Consider the following 16,248-nt stretch of genomic DNA (forward strand, 5'->3'; position numbering starts at 1 on the left):
TTTAACTTTCAAAATTCCATAAAAGCTAGAAAAGGGCATCCAATCATTGTATTCCAGAGGTAGGAAGATCACAATCCAAGGCCAGTCCAAGCAAAAGCAGGGAAAGCAAATGAACAACAAAAACAAAATAACAAAAGAACTGGAGGTCTGGCTCAAATGGTATAGCATTACCAAGTAAGCATGAGACGCTGAGTTCAATTCCTAGTACCAGCTCCCATTCTTACATACAGACTCCTTTTTAAATTGTATTTTCCTATCTATGTTGAGATTGCCTATGTGTCATGCCTTACCTAATCACAAATATGGTATTCAGACTTCCTGGCCCACAGTATATACATCATAGTCCTCTTACATAAGAGGAGCAAAAGGTTTAAAGAGGCAAAGTAGTGAATGGCTGAGAGAAGTCTAAGGCAGGTCTGATAGTCTCTAGAATGCTTCATTATTAGGGAATATTATTAAGTAAGAGGTTATGTCCAATTAATGGACTGTGAAATCAATTTATTAGACCATGATTACTTTTCACATTAATAAAATAGAAGAGCAATGATCAGAGTTCATCCAAGACAAAAAAAAAAAGGTAAGTGATATTGCCCAGGTTTTGTTTTATTGTATATGTGAGTAGGGTGAGTATTGGTATAAAAGGATGTGGATGGTTGTGGTTATGTGGGTGTGAGGGACGGGGTGTGTATGGTGGTGTATACAGGTATGTCAGGAGGGATTTGTGGGTGTGTACAAGTATGGATGTGGGTACAGATGAATATATGTGTGGGTGGGTCAGTATATATGTTGGATTATGTAACAAAAATTTACTTCTAACTGAAGTACTGCTTTAAAAAATGTGAAAGTCACTATGCTAAAATACGTTGAATAGCACTCATTCATATTCTAAGAACAAGAATGCCATGTTGTTTTTTTTTGATCATTCTGCCTTCTATAGACATCTGTACAAGCAAGAAGTTCGGAATTCTTAGGATCTTTGACTCTTTCCTTACATGAGTTGACTTAATAAGCCAATCCTCAGAGCCATGTAGTAGAGAAAGGCTGCCTAAAATAGTCAAAGACTGGACTGGGTTTATGCCTAGTTACTCTAGCACACCATTTACCATTTATTCCCCATTGCAGCAATAACAGGAACCAGTGGGTGAGAAAAATCATCCTAGCACCATTCTCTGGGTTGGCTTCTAAAAGCTTAACACGCACTTGTAATTCAAATACGCTCAGTGACCAGCCTCACCCTCCCTCTTGCCTTTTAACAAATGCATCAGTTGTCTAACAATGAAGACCAACAGATTTCCCTACTTTAGGGGTGTCTCTAAAGGAATTGGAAAGAGACACTTTACATGGGCTGTTCCCAAGAATCAGGACAAAACGTCTTCATTTCCTCAGTTTTATCTTAACCCCAATTGGCATGACGGCCATTAACATTCAATAAAAATAATTAGGAATTACTCAGCATAAAGTAGATAATGTCTTTTACTATTAAAGTTAGTTCCTATATCTGCTAGGTTAAAAACAAAAATAAAATGTTTCCTTAGCTGATGGAGAGAAATTCTGAGTCACAATGTCAAACTTTGGCAGCACGGTTAGGGGCATTTTGCCAACACATCTCTGATTCTCTTCAAGAAATCAAAATGAACCATAGCTATTTCTGGGCCTATTCTCTCTTCTTAAATCAACTTCTCTGATGTTTCAACTTGAACTCCTTTTAGAAAAAAAATAGGCAACTTCCTTACCTTTCCTAATCAAGTTAAGAAAAAATAAAACATATTTCCTTATTTTCTGGAAAACATTCCCAAATTTGCAAGAATGTCTCATGTCTAAATTTCTAGAATTGTTGTGTCCTTCCTATCCATAAGCAGAGTGCTCTTGTAAATGTTCATTATATTTCTTTTCTGTACTTACTTTCAACTTTCATTACGTTTGTGCTATGTTCTCAGCCCAAGAAAAGTTTAATTAATCTTCATAAACAACTCTCAAGTGCAAGTTCCAGGCTTCTGAATTCTTCTACCACCATGGTTAAGAGTGGGCCTTTGGGGTCAGAGGTCAAGTCAGACCTTCCCTGTGTCACTTTCAAAGTGACCAACAGTAGATAAACTGCTTAACTTTTCTCCCAGAGTCTTTACAATAGTTTCACCCCATACTGTAGGCAGGGTGAAAGATTCACTGAAACAAACATGCTCAGCTTGCCTGATGCACAGCAAAGTCAATGAAAATTAGGTATTCTTGCTTAGTATTATCTCCCTTTAAGATTTAAGATTTTCCTCTAACTCACACTTAAACTATCTTTTTGCATCTGTTTATATATATATATATATATATATACATACACATATACATATATATATGGCACACATATATATACACACAGGTAAAGATAGAAACAAAGATACATAGACAGGTAGGTAGGTAGGTAGATAGATGGATAGATGGATAGGGACATAGAGATGAATTAAGTCACTGCTTGTAATAAAGCATAGTGAGTAAATGTATATATCTGTTATGATTTTACTTTTGTGTTTCCAAGAGTGGACAACTCCTTGATTTATGCAAAAAAAGAAGAATGAGACATTTGGCTTGCTACATATTACCTTGCTGAAATCAAAATGATATTTGAATTGCAACAGGAACCCCTATGCAATGAAATAAATCTTGATCCCAATTCTTGGAACAGCTGGTGTTAGACCTGATCATGGTTACTTAAAATGTTAGCACTGAAGGTATTAGTTGAAGCAATGGAGCATGAAGAATAACACCAGGAAAATCAGACTCATTAGACTTTCAAAAACCAAGTAGACAAGTACTCATGGCTCATGCCTATAATCCTAACCACACAGCAGGCTGAGGTCTAAGGATCTTGGTTCCAACTCAGCCCAGACAGGAAAGGCCATGAAGACTCTTATCTCCAATTAACAACCAAAAAGCCAGAACTGGAGCTGGGGATGAAGTGCTAGAGAAGAGTCAGCCTTGAGCTAAAACAGCTCAGGGACAGAACCTAGTCCCTGATATCAAGCCCCAGAACTGACACCACCAAAAGATTGTGTTAATACGATATAATAATAATAATAGACAACATGAATACTCATGGCCGAGCTCCCACTTGGTTTCTCCTATGTAATATTTCTGCCTCTCTTTCCCTTGCATATAGGTTTTGCTCTGACTGAAGGCAGTACAGCCGCCCCTGCATGCCCCAGAGGGTATTTTCCCTGTGGGAACCTCACCAAGTGCCTGCCCCGGGCTTTCCACTGTGATGGTGTGGATGACTGTGGCAATGGCGCAGATGAGGAGAACTGTGGTGAGTCCTCCCACTCTGTTCCTCATGCTTCACTGCATGCGCTCCCTTCCCCCGCCCCCAATGGTTGGTCAGCCAGTGGCTGGCGCAGGTGCAGGTGAAGACACTGATCTGTGGGGAATCCCTTTGCAATGTAAATATCACCGCTAGATTTATTCGTGATTACCAACAGAATTTTTATAGAGAGAGCTTGCTGAAATCAGAAGTATGATATTAGAAAAGGTTACACGTTATGAAATGGAACGCATATACCTCAGATCTACTTGGGATCTTTCCTGTTATCATTTGATAAAAGGTTTCCTGTGACTATCTCTTAGGGATGGCAATTTGGTTCAGCTGGAATAAAATCCATCAAATGGGATAGGGCTCAACTAAAGAGTTAATTGATTGTCCCTGCTGGTATTGAATGCCTAAGTCCTCCCAAATCATTGGATCACAGACAAAGTTCTTGCCCTTGTGGAGTCGACATGACAATACAAAGACCATAAACGTACATGTAAACAAGTTACCCTCAGACAATGAGAAGTACTATACATTTTTTTTTGGTCGGTCGTGGGGCCTGAACTCTGGGCCTGGGCACTGTTCCTCAGTTCTTCAGCTCAAGGCTAGCGCCCTACCTCTTGAGTCACAGCGCCACTTCTGGCTTTGTTCTGCTTATGTGGTGCTGAGGAATCAAACCCAGGGCCTCATGCAAGCAAGGCAAGCATTCTACCACTGAACCACCTTCCAGGCCTATACATTTTTTTAAATGATGATATTGAGTTGAAGGGGTGCATTAAAAATACAACCAGATATGGTGACATTTGAACTAAGAACAAAATGATAAAAAAAAAAAAAAAAAGAATGGAGGAGGAGGGAGGGAGAGAAGAAGAGGAGGAGAAAAAGGAGGGAAGAGGAGCCGAGGGGAGCAGAGGAGGAGGAGAAGAAATACAAAAGGGAGGAGACAGAATCAATGAAATCTTCAATCTTCTCAGGGGTATAAAATTCCAAGCAAAGGAAACAGCCAGCACAAAGGCTACAAAACTGAATTAAGCAAGATGATATGTGGCAGAGATGGAAAAGCCCCCATGGCTTGAGTAGAGTCCATAAGGATATAAATAAAGGTTTAAATGGGACTAGATCACACAGGGGGCTTTTATTTTGTTTTTTTGCTTGTCCTGGGGCTTGAACTCAGGACCTGGGTGCTGTCCCTGCCTCTTCGTTCTCAAGGCTAGAGCTCTACCACTTGAGCCACAGTGCCACTTCTGGCTTTTTCTAAGTAGTTTGTTCAAGATGAGTCTCATGGACTTTTCTGCCTGGGCTGGCTTCAAACCATGATCTTCAGATCTCAGCTTCCTGAGAAGCAAGGATTACAGGTGTGAACCACCAGCACCCAACTCACACATAAGAGTTCCACAGGCCACTTTAAGGTAATCTTACCTGTCTATAGTACTGAGAATGGGACTCATGTCAGGGAGGATATCCTCTGCTAATTCTGTAGACTCCATTGAGGAGTTGTCTCCTGGCCTCACAAAAGCTTCACCCCAGCCCAGGATGGGTACCACTCCCCTCTCTTGCCCCAGTACCTTGCATATATTGCTACAGCAACACCAAGTGGTCTGCCTTATGTTTTACTGTTTCTCCCAGTAGACAAGAATACATTGAATACGCTGTTTTGGTTGCCCCCAGAATATAGGATAGTAGAGTACACAGTAGGCACTCGATCAGTGCTCAGTGTAGGTGGCAACTTTCTGGATTCCAATAAAAAAGCCATTGATAGAGACTTTTTTAATGCTAGTACTAGGGATTGAACTCAGGGCCTGGACACTGTCCTAGACTCTTTTTGCTCAAGGCTGGTGGCTCTACTACATGAGCCATAGCTTCCCTTGTAGCTTTTTGGTAGTTAATTAGAGATAAGAGTCTCACAGACTTTCCCACTTAGACTGGCTTTGAACTGTGATCCTCAGATCTCAGCCTCCTGAGTAGCTAGAATTACAGGTATAAGCCATCAGCATCTGGCTGATTTCCTTTGTACTGCATCAAAATAGACCAGTGACTTTGAATCTACCTCAAGAAATGTTTTGAGCCTGGATTAAATCATGCAGGGGGAGAACACAGTACAGTTCAAGGCAGAAGCATTGAAGATATAAATGCGAAACATTTAAAATTTTAAGGACCAACGGAACATTTTAGTGATTGCTTAACCGTTTTACTTGGGTAATTTATGTTATAACATAAATTTTATTATTTTAATAACATATGTTCAGGTAATCATGCCTCAAAATCAAGACTTTCTGTAAAATTATCAAACAGGAAACAACAAACATCATATTAGCATATGCAAATTGACATTTAACTGACAAGTTGGGAACATGTCATCCTTTACTAAAACAACCTTTATTAAAAAGAACTTTGGGCTTTTTATTTTTTCATTGTAAAGATACTGTACAGAAGGGTTACAATTATGTGACACTTTGGGCTTTTTAATATTAGATGATATTTTTCACTTATAGTTATGAAAAACAATTATCTATTTTCATTATATATATGGTGATGCATTCATTTGAAATATTTGCAATTGTAAAAAAAAGGGAATCCTCACAGATGTTTAGCCTTTTCTCCTTTACTATTACTGTGTATAAAGTGTTTTTAAATTTCATTTCATTATTAAATTTATATACTCTTGTTTTGTAATGATATCTGATTTCTAGAATAACTGACACGTATTAATCACCATTTCACAGGTGACACTAGTGGATGGGCGACCATATTTGGCACAGTCCATGGAAATGTAAATAATGTGACATTAACACAGGAGTGCTGTAAGTGCTATTGGTTCAAAGACAGTTATCAGCTTCGCAAAAAACATCATTTGTGGTGCATGGATTTCTCTAAGAACATTAGTGCCCTCTTCTCTGTGGTTTTACTGGCAACAATCTTAACTACAGTCCAAAAATATTAATGAATGTTTTTGAGGGGCTGGGATGTAGTTCAGTGGCTAAAGCACTTGCCTACAATGTATGAGAGGCTCTGGGGTTTGAGCTTCAGCACCTTAAAAATGATAACAATAATCATATTTTGAGAGACAGCTCACATCCACTTAACTTTTATAACTGTAGATTGTTATAATTGTGCTATTTTATTATTAACTTTTGTCACTCTCTCACAGGATGACTTTATAAATTAAACTTTATCACAGGTATGCATGCATAGGAAAAACCAGTATGTATAATAGAGTTTGGTGCAGGTATCTGGTGTAAGTCTTGGGGTGTATTCCTTGTAGGTAAGGGGGAACTACTGTGTGTGGTGTGATAAACTCCCTTGGAACCAAGGTCAATTTCTGTTCACTGTGTTTCACTGCCTATCTGGTCTCCTATCGGCCTGTACTGAAAAGATAAAAGAAAACTATCATCTCCATGATTCTAATTTTATATGTTGTTTTGGGATTACAAAAATTATAACACAGTAAGTTTCTTATTCCCTTTCATTTCTTTCTTCAATGAAGTTATCAAGCTCTCAATCCTTTCTAGACCCTATGCTGATGTCTTAACCCACCAATACCTCACAGTAGAGCAGGAATGCCAGACCTGTGCCTCATAAGGGAACATGGAAGCTCACTGGAAGAAACCATTGTTTTACAAAAGATGGAAAAGTAGTCCCCAAGGAGATGACATTGAGACAAACTTAAAAGTCCTTGGAAGGAAAGAAATGTACATATTACCCGATGTAGAAGAAATCACTGTATTGTCAAAGCTCATAGAACTCATAAACTTTATAGAGCATGATAGAGACAATTTGCCCATGAAGGTTAGAATGTGTTTGTGACTTTAACTAAGTATCACTATCCCACAATACTGTGAAATTTATGTAATCACTTAATCACCATAAAAAATTGCTATTAAAACAAACCTAATGATAAAAAAAGTCCTTGGAAGGCTGGGCGCCGGTGACTCACACCTGTACTCTGAGCTACTCAGGGGGTTGAGATCTGAAAACTGCATTTCCAAGTCAGCCCAGGCAGCAAAATCGTATCCCATTTAACCACCAGAAAACCAGAAGTGAAGCTGTAGCTCAAAGTGGTAGAGCACTATCTTTAAGCAAAAAGAGCTTAGGGACAGGGACCAGACCCCTACCAACAATTAAAAAAAAAAAAAGAGGCCTTGGAGGGAGAGAGGAAAAGAGGTCAAAGGGAGAGGAGGGGAGATAATCATCAACACATTGGGGTAGAAGGTTCAGCAGCCACTAAACGATGTACCTTCACATCTATGCTGAGATTCTGAGGCCCAAGGACAGAAGCCAAGCCAGAAAGCTGGGTCCAGCCCTTAAAGAACTGGGGGTACACACTTTGAAATTTGGGCTTATGTGTTCAGAGGTATGGCTCAAGGGTTAGAGTGTTTGTTGAGCAAGTGTTGGGCCCTGAGTTCAAACCCAAGTACTACCAAAAGGTAACAATGATTGGGTTCTTGTATGTGGGTATATAACTATATATCATTTAAATAAATTAAAATATTACCTAAGCTCATGCAATATTAGCATATTGATAAATATATGTGTGCATATTACAAATAAAATACCACACTAGCAGATTTATACCTTAGCATATGCATAAATATATGTGTGTATATAATAATATAATATATACTCTAATATTATATATTATAAAATATTCTATTATGATAAAATTACAAATTATATATTATATATTTATTAACATAATATATAAAATTTTATATATAATATATTTTCTATATTGTATATAATTATATAATGATATTATATTATATTACATTATTACATTATAATATAATGTAATATCACTATATAACAATGTTATAATATGATATAAAATATCATATTAAAATATTATACATAATATTATACTACTACTACATGAACAATATATACCAGTCCTCTGGTATTCCCAATTTCACAAGTGTGGATTTGACCAGCTGCAAATAAAAAATATTCTGGCTACATGCTGGGGACTCAAGCTTGTAATCCTATTCAGAAGGCAGAGATCTGAAAATCATGGTTTGAAGCCAGCCTGGAACAGAAAAGTCTGTGAGATACTTATCTCCAGTTAACCAACAAAACCTGAAAGTGGAGCTATGGCAGATGGCCATAAAAAAAAAAAAAGCTCAAAAACAGCACCCTGGCCTTGAGTTTAAGACTCCATATCAAACAAAAGTAAATTGCATCAGTGAACTTTTATAGACTTTTTGGTTTACCCATTAGTCCTTAAGCCATGAATAGTATAACATTAGCATATAATGTAATATGTGATGCTCTTTACACACCATTTACATTCTGTTAAATATTATAAGCAATCTGGAGATGATTTATAGGGTACAGGAAGACATGTGTGGGTTATACACAAATATTACAATATTACACTATTTCAGAGAAGGGACTTAGACATGTGCAGGTGTATCCATGGAGATCCTGGAACCACTCCCCCTCACAAACCCAGAGAAGATTGTACTATGCACATTATAATAACAACTCATTTGTGGGATCTTTAATTATATGTACATATAAAATATATATAGACTGTATAAAATATAGAATTATAGAAGTAAGGAATGTATAAAATTAGGAAAATATAAAAGGATAAAGTTTAAAGATACATCTAACTAAAATTGCCCCATTTATTTTTCCTTTATGAACCACAAGAGTTTGTCTGGCACACACACACCATTTTGTAGCCCTCCAAAATACATAAAGGACAATTTTGCTTTGTTTTTCTACGGGTTTGAGTTTTTTTATTTTCTTTTACTTTTCATGGAGAGACGGTGGACACATGATTAGAAGTGAATGAAAGAAAGCCGCGAGCAGAACGCATTTGTGAGCAACACTCCGGAGTAACAGTGTTGACAGATGTGATTGTCCCAGCTAGAAGTGGGCAGGTGGCTGTGGCATCTAGTGGGTAGAGGTCAGCGATGCCCTTGATCATTCCACAGCACACATGCCTGTCCCCACAGCAAAGTACCATCTGGGCCAAAATGCAAAGCATGCTGACCCAGCAGAGAGAGTGATGCAGGAGATTTTATGTTTAGTACAAAGTTCCACATAAACATCAACAATCATCCCAGAACATGCCACTGGCAATGACAGAAAGAGAGAGAGAGAGAGGTATAAGAAAACTTTCAGAAAACCCACAGAATGTGGGTTCAGGCTGATTTGCCGAAGAAAGAATGTGAAAACTTAGACCCACATTGCTGATTTTAGGCAACATGCCAACTTGACTTTAGAAAATTCTTCTATCAGCAACTAGAAGTTTCTAACCAAAGTCCTCAGTCTAATAATATTCTCAATAGCAATGTACATCTAAGTAAACCTATTATACTATCTTTAAGTGGTTCAGCTAATTATCATAGAGAAGGGACTTGGGCATGTGCAGATGTATCCATGGAGATCCTGGACCCAACAGACAATAATATATATACATAATATATGTAATTTATATTGTCCTATGGACAATACAAACTATTTTCAGGAACTTTATAAAATAAAAGCATCTTTTATGTTAGGTAGGTATTCAATAATGACTGCTGACTTTATTGTTATAATTTATTAAAATTTATTTTTAAAATAACACTCATCAAGCTGCATGCTGGTAGCTCACACTTATAATCCTAGTTAACCAGAAGGCTAAAATCTGAGGATACATTTGAAGACAGCCCAGGCATAAAAGTCTGTGAGACTCTCATCTACAATTAAGCACCAAAACACTGGAAGTGAAGTTGTGGCTCAAGAAGTAGAGAATCAGCCTTAAGTGGCAAAGCCAAGTAAGAGTGCAAGGTCCTGAGTTCAAGCTTCAGTAGTGGTACAAAATAAAAAAATACAAGGATAATAATAATAATAAATGTCTAAAACTGTCATAAAAGAAACAGGGCAGCTGGGAAAATACTTTAAAAATCACAGTTCAATAAGAAGAATAGGTGGACACTGACACCTGTAATCTTAGCTACTCAGGAGGCTTAGGTCAGATGTGGTGGCACACATGTGTAATACTAACACTGGTGAGGCAAAGGTGGAAGGATCACAAATTCATGGCCAACTTGGACCACATAGTGAGTCCACATAGTGAGAAGGGAATTAATTCACAGTGAATTAATTCACCGATCAACTAAGTGGAAAAATTAAAATAAAAATTCCCCAAAATAGTTTCTGTTCACATATCTCTTATTTTTCCTCACCTGACACACACATTCATGCATGCTCATGTATACACACACACACACACACACACACACACACACAAAATGCACACCCACACACTGTGTGATGGTCCTATGACCTGCTTGACCTTGTTTCTCAATATAGAGTTCTTACTCCTTTTTAGCCTATTCATAATTCTTTAAGTTCCCCTTATCTTTCTCCTGAATGCCCTTTTCTCACATGCACAGTTTCTCTACAACTTTCCATTTCCAACTTGATGATGATGAAAAGCCAAGGCCCCACAAGGACAGGTGGTCTGACTAGATCAATTTTAATAAGGTTCCATGGTAGCTGTGGCCAAACTGGCATCGAGTCTTTCATAGCTTTAAGTTTGAAAGGTAGAAAAATCTGAATTAAGTTTTAGCCAACAAGAGAAATGTATATGTATTCAGCAACTACTTTGTTCTATTGAATAACCCAATCATTGTTGTTACTGTTTTTTAAGCATGGTAATGTTTTTCTTTGAAGAGAACTTAGTCCTGTTTCACCATAAGGCTTTAGGCTATTTGAGCATGTCTGTTTTTTCTGTTTTTCTACCCACGTGCTGAATCCAACATGACCAGTGGAAGCTACCTAAGAGGAGCACTACATTAATGTCTAAACTTGATTAAGAGGGAGTTCTTATTTGTTTTTAAGATGGGCTAAATAAGTCTATGTAACATACTGCTGAAAAGCAGATAGTGTGATTATTATAAAGTCATAATTAAGAAATGTCTTTTTTTAGTAAATTCTACTTCTTTTGCCCCTAGTTCTAAACCAGTACCCACAACACTGTTACTGCAAGGAAACTGAATTGGAATGCATAAAAACTGACTTAAAATCGGTGCCAACAATTTCCAGCAACGTGACATTACTGTGAGTAGAATATATCTGTGTGTTCTCTGCCCCAAAAGTCACATAGAAACTGGAGAAAACTCCAGGTCATTGGTATGAAAGAGTCATACAAGCAAAGTAAATTCCATTTAAAACCAGTCATCACTAGCACCTGGCTAGTGGCTTATACCTCAGTAGGGTGACATCTGGAGGACTGAAGTTCAAAGCCAGCTCAGACAGAAAATTCCAACAGAATTCATCTCCAATTAGCCAGAAAACAAATTTCTGGGCTGGAGACATAATAGAGCGCCAGCCTGTTCACAAATACTGATGTTCAGTGCAAAATTATGTATGTCTTTCTGATTTTTAGATTGTTAATAATATTCTTGTGGTTTTAAAACAACACAAAAAGGAAACACATTTATCACATTTATAGCAGCTCATTTTCATATTGATCGTTCACCTGAGACTGCAAAGATATAAACTTTCTGTGAAGCTATTTGTGTTTCATTATAAAAATTTCTGTACATGTAGCCCAAAACTTTTAAGAGCCTTGGGAAAGTTCAAGCACATTCTCATTTGGGCATTTCTTGAGTTCATTAGGATCTTCGATTATTTGAGTGCTGTTGTTGCTATATTTTGTTAAGTTATAAAAAGAGTAAAAGGCAAAGACAAATCACTATAGACTTTCCAGTCCATTATGCTAAGTGGCTACACTTGTCAAATATTTGCAAGCTGCAATCAGGAGATCCAGGAGGGACAACTTACCTAATCATGGTTCCAGGTGATTGTAATGGAACTAATTTCCTTTGTCTAGCCATTATAACAACATAGCAGAACACTTACTTGTATTTACAGTGTTGACAGAATGACAAACCTTGTGTGCTGCCAATCATGTGGAAATAGAGCATGCACAATTATGTACACTACACAATATTTCATAATAATTATTAAAATGGTTAATGGATTATACATTTGTTGTAATTCTACTTTTTGTGTGTGCCAGCCCTGGGGCTTCAACTCAGGGCCTGGGTGCTGTCCCTGAGCTTTTTGGTTCAAGTCTAGTGCTCTACCACTGGAAGCTCAGATTCCAGCTTTATTATATTTTTGGTAGTTAATTGGAAATAAGTGTCTCATGGGCTTTCTTGCCCGGACTGGCTTTGAACCATACCCTCTGATCTCAGGCTCCCGAGTAGCTAGGATTACAGGCATGAGCCACGGGCACCCAGCTATGTAATTCATTTTTATCATCATTTATGTTGTCAGTCATTGGGCCTGAACTCTGGGCCTGGGCACTGGCCCTCAGCTCTTCAGCCACAATGCCACATCCAGCTTTTTCTGCTTATGTGGTGCTGAGGAATCGAACCCAGGGCCTCATGCATGCAAGGCAAGTACTCTACCACTGAGATACCTTCCCAGCCTTTATAGTATTCATTCTATTTATTCTTAAATGTTTACTGAAAAGCATTTTCTATACAATAGCTCATACACCTTACTACATAAAGTATACCAAATGGTATTCACAAGAAAATTTGTCTATAATGTATTTTTTAGAATATGTTCCATGCTTAGACAGCACATGACTGCACTTCCATTTGCTTTTTATTCGCCCATCAAACCCTTTCAGTTACTGCCATGTTCAAATGTGTATCACTTATCACAGATGTGGCTTTAGGGAAGACGCTGGTTCCCCCATGAAAATCCATAATCAAGTCTGCTTTGAATCTTATTTTAGGTCTCTTAAAAAAAACAACATCCACAGACTTCCAGATAGAGTTTTCATCAAATACAAAGAACTCAAAAAACTGTAAGTAGTTATTAATAGTGGGTGTGTTTATGGGAAATTCCTTGTCATGTTTTTGTTTGAGGGTTATTTTTATAAATATATAAAATGTATCAAGTTTATCATTTTAGATTTATGGATTTGACATTAAAAATAAGCCAGGCACCAGTGTCCCATGCCTGTAGTTACTCAGGAGGCTGAGATCTGATCATCATGGTTTGAGCCATCCCAGGCAGAAAAATATATGAGACTATTATCTCCAATTAACCATCAAAAAGCTGGAATCTGAACTGTGACTCAAGTGGTAGAGTGCTAGCCTTGAGCAAAAAACTCAGGGACAGCACCCAAGACCTGAGTTTAAGCCTCAGGATCAGCACACAGACATACTTATAAACACACATATACACACACATGAATAATAATAATAATAATACATTTATAATGCTATGCTTTCATTTTATAATTTAACACAGCTGAACTAATTTTGGTTTGGACATGTTTATAGAGTTAATATGGAGTCAAAGTAAAATATTTGAGAAAGAAAATTCACAGTTTCACATTCTTCCTTAAGATGATTTGAAAAGTGGCATTATTTGTTCTAGATGTACTTTTTAATTTGGCAGAACAGGGAAAGCATAGGTGAGAACAATCAGATCCTTTATAACACACATAATGGTGAGACACAGATTGACCCCCAGTAAAATGGAAGGAAAAACATAGCAATAGTACAAACAGTGATGTTAGCGTTTCTAAAGAAGGCAAACCTTGGCAAATAGTGCGTCACAGCAGGTAGGAAATGGCATTCACTGAGGAACAAGATGCTAAGATTCTTTAAGCATCTAAGAAAGACAACCAGGGTCTGGGGGAATGAATCATGGATTTCCACAGTTTTCAAGGACTATCTTTTGATACGATCCATATGCCGTTGCTTTGATATTTTACTCACCAAGCAACCTCACAATGATTCATTTGTAACTTGCTAGTATTATGAACTTAGGGCCTTGTGCCTGCTAAGCAGGTGCTCTACTACATGAGCCACAATCCCAGATTAACTTTCTAATGTTTTGTACTGCATATTTGTTACATTAGACCAGGAAAGTTACATTAGACCAGGAATAAAAGTATTCCTACCACAGGAATAAGATGTGTCCTATTCATACTAATAAAAAGAAAATATACAAGTTCATGGATGAGCCCTTAGTAAAGTGGGGTAGTATCTGCCAGCCCTTCTGAGCCCTAAAGAAGCTATACCCACCATGAGACCAATAGACTATGTTAAAAAAAAATCAGGGTACCATTGAAGTTACTGGAAAGTCATTGGTAGGGCCACTGTCTTTCAATATCCAGCATCCTAGAACCACCATCATTGCTTCTCTTTTCATCTAAATTAAGTGCAGGGTCTCGTAAACAAGAAAAGAAGGCTACAAGGTAGTGTGTATGAACACAGATGTTCAGCCTTATGTGGGTTTGATTATCATCTCTGTATTTCTAGCTGCTCCATCCTGGAGTATGTGGTCATGATATAATTATCACCCTAGAGTTAACTACACATTGCCTCTGGGCTTCCCAGCTTCTCTAGAGAGGAAATTTTAACCACAGAGCTTCTAATCTTCCTAGAAACTATTTAAATAACCACATGTTCATTCTATGAATCAGTATTATGTTTGCTCTACCTGGATAAAGCACAAGGAAGAAATAGAATCGTACTCACAAAGAAAAGTAAAGGACAAGGTTCTGGTTTTAGAGTAGTCCTTTAAATCCTAGGTTTCACCTTTTTGTTGCTGTAGCAAATATCTGAGATCATTTATTTAAAAAAAAAGAAAGGTTTGGGCTGGGAAGGTGGCTCAGTGGTAGATTGCTTGCCTCGCATGCATGAGGCCCTGGGTTCAATTCCTCAACACCACATAAGCAGAAAAAGCCAGAAGTGGTGCTGTGGCTCAAGTGGTAGAGGGCTAACTTTGAGCTGAAGAGCTGAGGGACAGCACCCAGGCCCAGAGTTCAGGCCCCATGACCGACGAACAAACAAAAACAAAAAGAAAGGTTTATTTTTGGCTCCACGTCTTGGAAGTTTCTGTTTTTAGTTAGTTGGTTCCATTGCTTTGCAAGGCATGTAGTAGAGCAAGCCTCTCACCTCATGAGCAATAAGCACAAGCAAAAGAGGAGGAGAAAGTGTGAATCCGGCTATCTAAGGCCCACCCCAATGGCCTGAGTACCTCCCACTAGGTTCCACCTCTTACAGGTTCTACCACCTCCCAATAGAACCACATGGAGATTCAAGCCTTTCATACAAGCCTTTGAAGGAGGAGGGATGTTTAAGACCCAAATGATAGCAAATTTTATCACCTAGTACCATAGAAGTTGTAAGAATTAGGTCTTCTTCTTACACATGAATGAACTAAAGTATGCTATGGCTAAATGATCTTTTACCATGACCATTACATAGGGTCTACAGCTAGTTAGGGGGAAAGTCACAATCAGAACCTACGTCTTCCGATGCCCGAGATAGTACTTTGTTCTAATGGAAAACTTAGAGATGGAGAGGAATTCTGTAACTTTTGTTCTTTCATTTTGGGGAAGGATGATCTCTGGGGAGGTAGAGAGGTCACTGAAGTATCAAGCAGAAGAGGTAAAATTACATTTCTCAGGATAAAATCCTTACTGTCCATACTCAATCCTTTGCTACTGAAGAGAATAATATAGAAGTACCTTGATCATTCAAGGACCGAAGTTTACTTAGTGGAAATAAAAAGGTAGAGATTAATCTTCCTTGCAAGATCAATCTATACAGCAATGGGGAAATCATACTAAGACAGCATAGAATTTAATATTAAGTGAGCTGCCAGCCCGGAATGTTCTAAGCACCCACAGTGATATTGAAGTCACTTAGACATTTGCTGGGAGAAAATTAAAAAAAAATCCTAAGTGAAAATTACAGTTTAATTGCCAGACAAATAAATATTGCTTAATTGATATGAAATTTTTTACTATTTGATCAATTTACTCATTTTAACAACCCTTTAAAAATGTCAGGATTTTCTAAAGTGGGAAAGGAAAAAGCAATTTCCGATGACCTTTCAGAGAAATAAAGCACAATTTATGGGGTTGACCACAATACTTTATCACTGTTACCATGGAAACCAGCCATGGTTCCTCCTCCTTAGCG

General features: G+C 37.8%; 1 protein-coding gene across 2 annotated transcripts in view; it reads left to right on the plus strand.

Annotated features, from left to right (window-relative positions):
• The first annotated feature begins 643 nt into the window (after nt 1–643).
• The window catches only part of Rxfp2 (relaxin family peptide receptor 2), a 47,306-nt gene continuing 31,701 nt past the window's right edge, over nt 644–16,248 (plus strand). For both annotated transcript variants that reach the window (XM_042685658.1, XM_042685659.1), the window contains exons 1-6: nt 644–663; nt 1,506–1,525; nt 3,146–3,292; nt 6,013–6,090; nt 11,239–11,344; nt 13,038–13,109. In XM_042685658.1, the coding sequence (XP_042541592.1) occupies nt 644–663; nt 1,506–1,525; nt 3,146–3,292; nt 6,013–6,090; nt 11,239–11,344; nt 13,038–13,109 (443 nt within the window). The remainder of the gene's footprint in view (nt 664–1,505; nt 1,526–3,145; nt 3,293–6,012; nt 6,091–11,238; nt 11,345–13,037; nt 13,110–16,248) is intronic.

This window comes from Dipodomys spectabilis, unplaced genomic scaffold (assembly GCF_019054845.1).
Source record: "Dipodomys spectabilis isolate Male_0828 unplaced genomic scaffold, ASM1905484v1 ptg000095l, whole genome shotgun sequence".
Taxonomy (NCBI): Eukaryota; Metazoa; Chordata; class Mammalia; order Rodentia; family Heteromyidae; genus Dipodomys; species Dipodomys spectabilis.